The sequence below is a fragment of the Heliangelus exortis genome, chromosome 1, assembly GCF_036169615.1.
Source record: "Heliangelus exortis chromosome 1, bHelExo1.hap1, whole genome shotgun sequence".
Classification (NCBI taxonomy): domain Eukaryota; kingdom Metazoa; phylum Chordata; class Aves; order Apodiformes; family Trochilidae; genus Heliangelus; species Heliangelus exortis.
Genome location: NC_092422.1, coordinates 128,249,488 through 128,262,579, shown reverse-complemented (window position 1 = coordinate 128,262,579; position 13,092 = coordinate 128,249,488). Strand labels below are relative to the sequence as shown.

At 36.6% G+C, this 13,092-nt stretch overlaps 1 protein-coding gene across 1 annotated transcript in view; it reads left to right on the top strand.

Annotated features, from left to right (window-relative positions):
• The window catches only part of TMTC2 (transmembrane O-mannosyltransferase targeting cadherins 2), a 248,761-nt gene that overhangs the window by 220,731 nt on the left and 14,938 nt on the right, over positions 1-13,092 (top strand). Inside the window, exon 11 of the mRNA XM_071765939.1 lies at positions 5,215-5,278. Within this exon, the coding sequence (XP_071622040.1) occupies positions 5,215-5,278 (64 nt within the window). The remainder of the gene's footprint in view (positions 1-5,214; positions 5,279-13,092) is intronic.

The following is a 13,092-nucleotide window of genomic DNA, read 5'->3' as shown; positions in this document are numbered from 1 at the left end:
GTAATGTCTTCCTAATACCCTCTGGGAGTCTAAAGTGGTCTGGAGGATTTAGCAAGAGTCAGGATGGCAAAGTTAATTCAGTGCTGCCAAGTCTTTGCTAAAAACCACATGTATTATGATCTGAGTTTTCCTAAAAGGTTACAATTCTGTTGTCTGCCTTTGTCCAGTACATTACTTAGCAATTTATTCAATAAATTGCTTACATAATAGCTGTTGGACAAGGGGGTGAGTATGTATACATTAGGACAGAGCAGCTACAAATCCATCATGAATCTGTGGGACTTCAGAAGAATCTGCTTTTTAGGATACTTAGCTTGATGGAGAGCTGATTCCAAGAAGAAAGCAGATAACCAAGATAGAAAGGAAGAAGGAAAGAAGAGAGTACTTAAACTGGCACAGTGACATAGAAAGAAACTATGGATGCTAAAGACAGTCCTAAATGGAAGGCTGACATTATTAAATGTAACAGTTTCAAGAAGGTCACCAACTGCTCTTTGGTACTATAGAGAGCTATAAAAACTGACTGAAAAGTACAAATTTTGAATGAACTGCTCAGCTGTGAGATAGAAAATATTTTATAGAAGTTCGCTGGGAATGGAAGTGAATTGGTTGTCGTGAGACAGAAGGGATAAATTTTAAGGATGTGTTGTGGATTAACAGAAGTGATATTCACATTAATGATATTTATGTGGATTATGCAAGGTGTCCAAGATGACTGGGAGATATTAACAGCAATTCAGATTATTGTGTAAATTCTAATTATTTTTTTTCAGAGCAGATATGTAGAATATGGTACACTGTTGAATTAGAAAGAAATCATCTTTCCCTCCTGCCGTACTCCTGTTTCCACCATTAGCCCAAGGAGTATTACAAGATTCAAAAACATATTCAGAATTTCATGAAAATTCTTTCCAGGTTGGGTTACAGATGGTTTGGACTGAAAACAATCACAACACTCTTCAAGTCTAAAATATTTTCTTTTATGAAATTCCTTTAGTCATTGAGGAAGAAAAAAGAAAAAGAAATTAAAAAAAGAAGATTAAATTAAAATGAAACCTATTTAAAAAGTAACGAATTTTGAACAATGCATAGACTGAATAGTGTAATGGTATGAGTGCTTTCCCCCCTAAATTTGCAACAGAATTGCTAACTGTGTCTAAAAACAATAGCTGCATTTACAGTTATCTTGTCAGTGTAGCAGTCACAAGTTTGCTCCTTCTGTCAGGTATTCCAACACTGTTTACTTCTTCTCTTTGTAACTAATCTGAAGCTGAAGTCAAGAAAAAAAAATGGGCTCGTTCTGTTTGCATTATTGAGAGATCTTCCTGTTCCAATTTTTTTTGCCTAGATGACTTCTGTAGGATCCTGATAGTGCAATAACAGATTAATCATGTAATCTGTAATACGGATGAGATGTGGGATGAATGCAATTAATTTCTTTGTAACAGTCTCTTAGCATACTTGGCTGTAAAATTTGTTTTCTCAACAAGCTTTTGTTTTGGTTTCTTTTGTCTTTTCCCAGACAGCTTCATTGAAGGGTCAGGTTTGGGTGGCACTTCTTAAAAGAGTAATTGGTTATGTGTTTCACTTCATTAGTATTTGCTATGCTCTTGCTTATAGCCTTAGTTTGAAGCTTATGTTTTGATGCAGGTACTTGCAATGCCATATGGTAACTGTAGTTTCAATGACTGAATCATGGATTACATTGCAAAGTTTCACTTTGTAGCTGTATACTGAGATGAGCTGCCATGAGATGGGTTTCCTGGGATCTAGGGGGATGATTACTTTAAGGATGATGGATGGCAGTATAGAGACATCGTCATACTAATTAGAAACAGCAGAAGAGCTTCATATTGTCTTCAAGTGAAAACAAGAATAGAAAGAATGACTTTGCTTATAAGCATGGTTTGTAGGAACGGTTGGGGTTTTTTCACGATTCTGTATGATAGTGGGATGCTCCGGGAAACACTCATGTTACATGAAAATTATAGGCTTTTTAAAAATGAAAGTTGGAATTACAGCACTGTTAGATGACATGGTCTTCAGTGAATTTCTGTGGGAGTATTTTGAGTCTCCAAACTACACTGACTGTTCAAACATGGTGTTGCAGTTGCTGGCGCAGTCTGATAGGCACGAGTTCACCCTATCTTATTGCCTAAATAGGTTTTATTCATTCTTTAATTACTGTCCGTGTGATTAAATATATAGGTAGGTATATATGGCTAAGCATATAGTCTATGTAATTTTGTTTAAACTGTGGTAAAACAAAAAATGTGGATGAAGGGTTACATGTATGGAATCTGATTATGATTTTGTTGTAACACATAAAGACCGATTAAGAATGACAAGTATTAACTTTCAGCATTTTAAAATAAGAATCTCTGAAGAAAACTTCTTTATAGCTGGACTGACATCCATGATTTCACTTTAAAAAACAAAATAAATCAAGAGTCTTAAGCCTTGTGCCAAGCAATAGGCAGGTTAAAAATAAACATTTCCTCATCACATGTTTATGTACTTAAGCCAGTCAAATTGGTGGTGTCTCTTAAAGCAATACATTTTTCAGTGATCAGCATAAAGATTCAAAATGAATGCAAGCTGTATATAACTGGCTGTCAGGAAACCTAAGAGCAATGTGTTGTCAAGGGCTTTTATGAGATGTTAGTGGCAGTTAACTGGAACAAAATACAAGGAACTGGTAGGTACAGAGGCTCAGGTTAAGAGATATGAGAGAGTAAAAAGAGGTGACAAATTTATCACTTAAAATAGTATTGAATGCTAGGCAATTAATGGGGCAAATTAGATGTGTTTTCAAGGTCAAACCTCTTGAAAACATTTAGGATAGGAGGTTGATCTATAGCTTGTAACTATGAAAAGGACACTGTCTTCTGAACATCTCCTTGCTTCCTTTCCTTCCTTTCTGTTTTAAAATCAACACTTTATCTAATGTTTTAGTCTAATGTGAGATATGTTTCCTTTAGTAGTGTCCTTGCATTGTTTGACATCGATCCAGAGGCCTTTCCTGCTTTGTGGAATGGTGTTACTGAAATTTCCTTCTTCTGTGCCTTTCATTTTTCTCAAAAGAAAGCCGTTCCAGGGCTTAACATAACAAATTTCTAGTTTAAATTTCCAGTGGACATAGGGACCAGAGTTCTGCCGTGTCATAACTAAGGCAACTGCTGCTGAATGCCCCGGTAATGACACGAGCATTTTCCATACCAGCTTAGTGTGGTGTGCATTCATTTCTATAAACTGTTTATAATGGAGAACTGTAAATTCAAACTGATTCCAAATTAGGAGTCAATGACCCTTGCTTTCCTGTGGCATGTACACCTTGAAACAAGCCATGTATTTCCATTTGGCTAAAAGTAGACACAATTTCAATTTCTTCCACGTTCACATGCCTAAAAACTCTTTTTGGAGGTGAAGTGTATCTGCCTTCTGTATCTGCCTCTTGGGTAAGGCACCTTGTTTATTGTACTGAATTTCACCATGTTCAGAAATGATTTTTTTTCCGACAGTTTTGTGCAAAAAGGAAAAAAAACCAAAAAGCTTTGTGCCATCTTTCATTTTATATGCCTTGTAGTAAATCCTAAAATTTGGAAGTATGAGATTATGGGTTTTTTCAGTCATTTCAAGTGCTACTAATGCCCAGTAGGAATGATCCAGATGCAGGTTAAATGAATATTTTCAGACATTGAATTGTTTCTAACCACTTCAACCACTGAGTTGATGATACATGTTTAAAGTAATTTAAAACAGTTAACAGGTATAAACCAGGTTCTACTTGGCAAATTTCTAGTCAGGAAGTGGTTTTGACATGCACACGAATTATGTGAGAAACTTCAAAGGGATTAACCTTCTTCCCTTTCTCCTCCCAAGACCAATAACTGTCAAAATTTGTTGATTTGGATTAGTTGCCTATCATGTATTATGTTGCTAATGTTAAAAATTTGGGTGGATGAGAGCATAAACCACAATCAGATCACTGAATAAGAAAGCATGTAAAAGCTCATGTAATGAACAAGGTAAAATCTCCAGTTACAAGAGCTCATTTGATTGATGCTCCTTCAACTTGTGACTGTTTTTGGAAGCAGAGGAGAAAAGGTTAAAACAATCAGAGAACCCTACTCAGTGTTATCCTTGTTTTCTAATTTTTTCATTTTGTATCACAAAAATACATCTGTAATCACATAACAAATACAAATATGCTGAAGATTTCCTGTCCTAACTCTTCTATGAAGGGACCTAGCTCTTCATAGGAAAAAAGACCCCAGATAAATAGCCTGAGGCTGCTTTGTTGTTCTTCCACATTTTCCACCTTCCTCACGACATGTATGTGATCAGCTTATATTCATTGGGACAGAAGCCAGAATGAATAATTGTTGGAGGGAAATTAAGAAGGTGGAGGCAAAAGGAGAAGAGTTTGAGAGAAGAGATAGAAAAGGCCTGTTGAGACAAAAATGTTTGGATTTCTTTTTGCAAAACATACTGCATTTTTGTTTGAAGGCACTAAACTGAAAAATCAGAAAAAAAAAACCAGCCTACTAGGAGAATGTAGATGCTGTCTATATTAGTAAGGAAAAGAGGTGAGCTGATAATGTTTCAGGTACTCAGAAACTCATGTTGTTCCCCTGTGATATGAGATCTAAGTTTATATCCCCTCTCAGGCTGATATGAATAATTGTTGAAGTCAGAAAACTTTTCTGAGTTATTTCCCTGTATCATGGAAGCCTATTTTTGAAAAATCATTGTATTTTCTGATTTTTTAATTTTTTTTTTTTTTTAATGGAATGCTGGTATTCTTGTGGACGCACAAATAAAGGAACAGTATTATATAATCTACAGCATCATAATTTACTGTTCAAGTGTGGCAAACTACAAAAAAAGAGATTTTCTTCTGATGAAGACTGATACATCTCTGGTTTTGCCTTAGATGAGTGTTTGGCCTCCTGCTTTTCAATCCGTTGTGTACTAATATGATTTCAGAACTAAAAAGAAATTATGGTATGCAAGGAGGATTTGTGATAATGGACATAGTGAACTACCAAAAAATCTTTTAGATTGGTGTATTTTTTGCATTTATTAGGGTAATATCCTGAAACAGTGGGGAATAGTTGCACTATTTTGGTTTTAGCTATGTTTCTTTGGGTTGTTTTTTTTTTTTTTAACCTGTAGAAAATGAGGCTTAATATTTTTTTTCTGTCCTGATAGACAAGCCAGTCTTAATGGAGAAGCTGAAAAGTATTATGAAATGGCAGCAGGATTAAGACCTAATGTAAGTACATTCTTAATGATATCCATTACTTAAGTTGATTAACATGCTGAATGTGCATACCTTTGTGTTGAAGAGAAACCTCTTGCTGAAGCATTTGATCTCTCAGCCTATGTAATCATGTTCTTTTAATGGTTAATTACTGGATAGTCAGATAAAGCTGTTCATTTGTCAAACCACTCACTATACTTTCAAGTTGCTTCAGTAAAGTGGTCTAGCTGCAATTCTTTATTAGCTAACATACTTGGGAAAGATTTCTAGATTTAGGTTTATTTATCTACCTTTTACTGTGTTAAGTTTGGAAAGCTCTCCTAATTCCATCTATTTTCACTAGTAAAAGAGAATGAAAAGCTATCCTGTGACCCACTGTCAAACACATTTTGAAGAATACATTTATGCCTTTTTTTCTGTCATGAACTTCTGGCAAATGTTGTTTAACAGACTTAAGGATTATTTTACTTCTGAGGTTTTTGTATATTAGCAAAGAAATGCTTATTCTCTAAAGCAGAGGTATTTGACAGACGCTTTTTAAAAGAAAAGCTTATTTCCAATTTTATTGTATTAGGAGCTAACTTAATAAAATGTTTTCTTTTCACTACTTTTTACTCTACATTATATTTCTTTTCAATTACCTTCACATCTTGGGGAGAAACACTCATGAATATAAATAGGGCAGAATTTATTTTAAATACCTGGTACTTTTGTCTATGCAATAAATCAAATTGAGAATGCATTTCTGTCAAAGCAGTCTGCAGTGGCAAATGCGAGGATACGCGTGAGCAATTTCAGTCCAAAAAGAAAAATCACGAATAAAAAAGGTATAAAAAAATACAGGCTTAAAATGAAAGTTTTTAGACCTAAGCATCAAAAGCAACACCAGCTAAAACCCAAAACAAGCTAACAAAATAAAATCAAAAAAAGCCCCAAATAACTTTTTCTTATTAAATGAGGCACTTTCACACCATCTCTTAAAAAATCTTTCAAAAATCTATGTATTTCTTTAGCTATATTTTGTGATATAACAGTTCAGAATCTGTGATTCCTTATGTTTTCAGATGCAATACTTTTTGGTTTTCTTTGAGTGGACACTTTAATCATAGAATCAAATCATAGAGTGTTAGGACTTAGAAGAATAATCTAGAGATCATCTAGTCCAACCCCCCTGCCAAAGCAATATCACCTCAGGCAGACCTATGAGGAATGCATCCAGGTGGGTTTTGAAAGTGTTCTGAAAAGGAAACTCCACAGTCTTTCTGGACAGCTTGTTTCAGTGCTCCATCTTCCTCACAGTAAAGAAGTTTCTCCTCATGTTGAGGTGGAAGAAGTTCCTATGTTCTTGCTATTAGCCATTATTCCTTGTCCTATTACTTGGCACCACTGAAAAGAGATTGGCCTTATCCTCTTGATAGCCACCCCTCAAATATTTTTACACATTAATAAGATCCCCTCTCAGCCTTTCCTTCTCAAGGCTGAACACCCCAGTTCTCTCAATCTTTCTTCACAGGAGAGATGTTCAAGTCCCTTAATCATTCTTGTAGATCTCTGTTGGATTCTCTCCAGTAGATCCCTGTCTCTCTTGAACTGGGAGGACCAAAACTGAATGCAGTATTCCAGGTGTGATCTCACCAGGGCAGAGTAGAGGGGGAGGAGAACCTCCGTAGACCTGGACACACTTTTCTTAATGCACTCCAGGATACTATTGGCCCTCTTGGGGGGCCACAAGGGCACGTTGCTGTTCAATTGAAAACTTTTATGTCCACTAGGATTTCAAGGTCTTTCTCCATGGAGCTGCTTTCCAGCAGGGCGGCCCCTAATCTGTACTGGTGCTGGTGTTATTCCTACCCAGATGCAGGACTCCACACTTGTCCTTATTGAATAGTTCCATGCCTATATATATGTATATATACACACATACCTACCTGTTTAGTGTTAGTTGCTAAGAGGTTTGTGCCCAAATTTCCTCTCATTGAGAATATTGTGGCAGTGCTGAAGCCTCGTTCTGTGCGGTGGATCAGCCTTGATCCTAGAAAAACGAATTGCTTAAAGCATCTGTTAAACAAGAACCTTCCCTCTTCTGGCACCTGAGATGGAACCTGTTAGCTTCTGTGAATTTTGGATTGGGATGCCAAAAAAACTGGCTCTCTGCTTTTTTTTCAGCATGATCTTTTTTTTAATTCTATGGGTCCCCAATCACTTCTCTAGTGAGATCTCTGTTACTAACTCCTCTCTTTTATTCACTGTAAAAGACAACTAAACAACTACATTTTTTGTGGGTTAAAACCCCTCAAATTTTGATTCTCTTATACCCATTTCTTTATAAACAGTACACATGGTGTGATAACCTCTCACATACCTTTATTTAGTTTCTCAACCCTTCGTGTTGCTTTTGGAATGAAGCCATACTTCATACATGGTACTTCCTCACTTGCTTCCCAGCGTATAAGTCCTTTGGATCCACAATCTGCTCTGCTGAGCTTTTCTACCCCAAAGTCCAGTTTAAATGGCCATCTGAGTTATGACTTTCAGAGATATTTAGTTGGTTACTTCAGTGTTTTTTCCAGACAGCAGTCTCCACTCCTGCATTTGTCTCCTAAGCAGGCCTTTCATTTCAGTGTCTCAAGACTGGGACACATCAGTGAGCTACCAATATGCCTTTGTGTCTGAGTCAGTTTCTCATTCATCTAATCTATTTTTATAAAAGTGTTGGCTAAAGAGCCTAAAAACATCCCCAGGATAACAGTATTCAATTACAGGAGAAATGTAACTCCTCTGAAACATGTAAGCCATTGTTTTTAAGAAAGCAAACATAGAAAGATTTTTGTATTAGTGGCTGTGATTCATTCAGCACTGAACTAATTCTGCAAAATACTGGATGTATTATTAATTTTCTTTGTGGAAAGCTTTATTACAATGAATGCAAAAAATAACTATACCCAGTAAAGGAACAACTCAGTACAGTGTAAGTTGAAATATATATCCACATCTTGGACGTCATCTTTGCTTTTGTATACATCTTTATTCTGCAGACTGTAAAAGAATTATAACACTTTGGTGCAATAGCAGCACCAGCTGAAATGCAGTTTGGGTGCAAAGAAAAACAAATCTGATCATATTATTATTCCAGATTTAGACCTAACTGTTCTCTTAAGAATGTTCATGATTGGCCTTTTCACAGTAACTATGTATTTATCCCCTACGAAAGTAATTTCTAGTCGAATTTCAGAAGAGCAGTATTTACTGTAGAATATAGTGTTGGTGTGGAGATGGGAATCATTTGTCTTAAACTTCACTAAAGAAGCAAGCATTCTCAGGATTATGTCTATTTCCAAAGAGGCTTCACAGAGTTGACTTTCCCCTGGAGAACCAAGGGCAAGAGAGGAATCCAGAAAGCGGTTCAGAGAAGGAATCTGCTTTTATTTGCAGTGTATCACTTCTTACAGGACTCTCTTTTTCTCCTTCAGCTCTATAGGTAACCAACAAAGAGCAGTTTCCCTAGCCCCTGGATCTTTTTGAATACTTTCCAAAAAATGCATTTCCACATTGCATGTTTACCATCATCAAAACAAAGTAATTTTAGAGCAGTGAGAAGCTCATATGTGTTTGTTCTAGCAATGTTGGCTTGGATTTCTGTTAGTCATGTTAGTCTAATTTTAACAAATTCAGTTGCATGAAAAAATGAAAACTTATGTTTCTTAGACAGCAGGACATGCAGTATTTATTCCAAGTGGGAGTATTGCTGAGGCAAGTCTATCAGAGATGGTTTCTAGGTGCCCTACTTAATGTTCACAAACCAGGAAATCATTTTAACAAGTTGATAGGCACTCTGAAATGTGAGCTTTAAGCTCAGTTTGTTGTGGAAAAAAGTCATCCAGAAACTCTCTTGAAATTGGCATTTGTTACAAGAATGTCACATATTGACTTTTATTAACTTTTAAGGGGTCACTTGTGTAACAGAACTGCATTTCTAATTTTTTAAGTCTGAACTTGAAGCAGCCAATCTTTAAAAAAACTGTCCTAGAACCCCCCACATATGGCCAATGGTTCTTGAGAAACCAGAGCACTTTGAAGTATGACCTTGAGAGTCTTAAATGCAAGAGAGCTCTCCAGAGCCTTAAGACTTTGAGCCACCACCTTTAGCTGATTGGCTTAGGAGCATTCCTCAAGGAGGTGCCGTGACCTGCAAGTCCCTGCCATCCCAACCACACATTAGTGTTGCTTGCAGTCTGGAGCTCGTGACAGCTTTAAGCCCCGTGTCATTGGCACATTGTCAGAAGCAGCTGTTTCCACTCTACCACTTCAAAAGGGCTTGATTAAATGTCTCTCTGTAACAACATACATAAGGAGACACACACATAGAATCAGGGGGAAAGGAGAAATGTACCTATAAGCAAAATAAATACAGTTTCCACTAGATGGTTTAATCATGATGTGGGGGACTAAACTATTTCTTGACTCGAAGGGTTTATGTAATCAGTTAACACAATATCATATTAAAAAGCAGTTTCTATTTTTTTTCTTCTCCAGTGCTGGAATTCAGATTTCATGTCAAAGGCTCCAAGCTTGCAATAAGCTCTACCTCAAGCTGTCTACCAGTTGAAAAACGAATCCTGGTGACTTCCAGATAATAGTCTATATTTTTATAGCCACCTTATGGATAACATGCTTTCAGTGCCTCCTTATGGAAAGTATTCATAATATCTGGGGTTTACTTATGGCAAGACCTTTAAAAATGAATATACTTCCAGTAGTACATACATCTTCCAGAAATTCAGTAGGTGTTGGATTTTATCTTGAAACATGTAAACAAGCTCTGCTTTTTTATATATTTTTTCCTTAGGTGTTTCCGTGCCACATTTCCCTATCTGAGGTTCTCCTGAACATTCAGTGATTCTCTCATGTGGCTTTACCAGACTAGGAATAACTGTGAGAGAAACAGCTTTAATGCATTTTGCCAGATTTGTATTTCCTGTTATTGCCAGGGAGAATTTTCACAAAACTTATAGGAGCTCCTACTGTGTTTGTTCTGCTGCTGATGGCAGTAATGGATGTTTTAACAGTGATTCTTAAATTGTCTGCAGCTGACCTTCAATCGAGGGATCCTGCAGATACCTCATCAGTGATGAGTCTCTTGCTCCTGCATTTCTTTTGAACAAGTCTACCTAATGCCTGTTGTCGAGTCCCAGTTGGAGCACCTTGCCATTGCACTCCTTGTTTCGGGACTGTAGTACAGATAAAGCTGATATGGTCCTCTAGAGAAATGGTATACATTTTTACACCATGTATTATTGCCAGTAAAGCAGGACACTCTGTTTTAAAATGTTCATGTGCCATGAACACATGGCAACCTTTTATCTTTATAATAATGATCACAGAGCGGTATTTTTAGGTAGCCTCCAGCAGATTCACCTGCTCAGATGTTTTCCACTACTTGTGCCTGCCTTTACAGTAGATACAACAGTGGGCCTAGTAGGGCAGGTGGAGCTTCTGCTGGTTGCCTGCTTCCCTCTGAGCTGCTCTCAGCTTCCCCTGCCCCGTGTCAGGGGGGCTCAGCTTCCCACTACCAGCACCAGCTGCTGCTCAGCCTCGCATTGTTTAAGGCTTCCACTCAAGTGTGCCAGACTTTCCATCTCAATGATATGAATGGTTGTGGATGCCTTCCAGCTCAGCAGCACTCTTGGCCTCCTGAAAATGCCTCCTTTCTTTTCTTCTAGTGAAGGTGTGAGGAATAAGAAAAATTCCCAGGATCTAGTTCTTCCTCTCTTCCTGCTCCGTTGCTTCCTAAAGACTGAACCAATTGTTATAGGGCATGCAGAACTTTTGGGCACTATAAAGAGCACTGTGGTTTCCTAATGGGAAGATAGACATGACTGATGGGAATTGTATTTCCAGATGGCATACTTTAATGGTTTTAATTCAGAAAACAAGAGGGGTAAGAGGCTTAGTCATGGATCAGCTTCACTATGGGAGGAGACAGTGGAACACCCTAAGGGAAAAGAGGACACCGCTCTCTGATCTCAAAAATACGAGAGCACTTTCTCTGTTATGGTAGATTGGTAGGCTCTGGGATTTGGTATCAGAATAGCTTTGACTATGGTCCTCCTAAATATTTTAGAGACGTCTTTAGGGTTTTTGTTGTGCAGAACTGTCTGTTTCAAGATAGGCTGTTGTTCTGAGTCTTAAAGTATAAATACTTCAGCAGCGATTAATGCCTTCCACTTTAAAAAAAAAACCAACAAAACAGCACCCAAAAATACTCAAAATACCCCAATCAACAAAAAGAATCCCAACAACCAAGAAAACCCTGACAAAATAAAAAGAAAAACCCATATAGAGTTTCCCATCCCTATGAAATCCATCAGGGGATAAAGGACACACAAACAGGTGCTATTGGAGTATCACTATTGACTAGATTATAGTTGCTTCTGATTCTCCTGCACATGAGAGGTAAATTGGGTTGTATAGTTCCTGATTTCTTCAAGTGGCATTCTACAAGCATCTGTGAACTCTTCCTAATGTAGAGTTTTTAAAACAGTAAGCTGCATACCCTAAAATGCTTTGCAAAGTAAGCAAGAAATTTGTTGTCATGGTAATTTGGAGTGCTTTTCATTTACTTTTTAGCTATGGAAATGTTTACAGATTTCCCATAAATATTAATCCTTTTACAATCTAATTATTGGCATAATCTATTTTCTGAGTCATTCCTCTTCATTAACTCTAAAATGTATAGACATGTTTTTCTTTAACATCTAGAACAAATCTTGGAAACAAGCAATTATATTCTAACTCCTTTTTTCTAATTTAATTACCCTTTAATTACTTCAATCTTCTTTAAATCATCAATTACTCTTAAAAAGAAATGTCAAAACACTAATTTTTTGCTTAGCATGTAATTTCAAAGAAAGAAACTGATAATTCATGTGCTATTTGTCTAGGACATGGGTCATACAAGATATTCAAGTATATCTGGTGGCAATCCCCTGTTTCTTGCTTGGAGCTGGTAATAGAGAATTTCCTTAAAAAAAAAAAAAAAAAACAAAACCAAACCAATTTTTTTAATGTGCCCATTTTCCATGTCAGGCTCTGTTGCCCAGAGTGTTCAAATCCCCAAACTGTGTCTAGAATCTCAAAAAAAAAATAACCCAAAACAAAAACCCACCAAAAAACCCCCCAAAAACCTGTCTATATCTCTAAAATGTAAAACACTGTGTTTTCACAAAAATCATGCATGCTTATTATTAGTTCAGTGATGTTTCCTATGAAGTTAAATACCCAAGTATCAAGGCATAGGTTCTGTTTTCTCTCCAGGCTGCTCTTCTGACACCACCAGATGCTTACAATTTTCGATATGTCATAAATTCTCTAAAAAGAGGAAATTCTCACAAGAAATAATAGTTGAGCTATGTTATTGTCAAGAAATTTAGAAATTTTATAGGAATGTGCTTGAGTTAGCATGAGGGGAATTCTTAGTGTCCTCACATTTATTTTTCCATGTTTTATATGCATTTTTAATATAGAAATCTGAAGTCTTTTTCTGGTATAAAGATTTGTTTAGTTCACCATCAAAATTAAGAAAAAAAGAAGAAAGGATATGACATCAAGTAATCCTGTCTCTTGGAATGGAGATTTGTTTCATCTAGCATTTTTCATCCACATCTTAGGAGACAGATGATTTTTTTATTCTATGATTACTTTTCAGTATGAAAATAACTGTGCAACAGTTGTGATTGTGCTCAACTGTTATGTTAATTTATTGAATAATTCTAAAAATAGATTTGCAAAACTAACAGCAAGTCAGAGCCTGGATTTGTACTATTCAT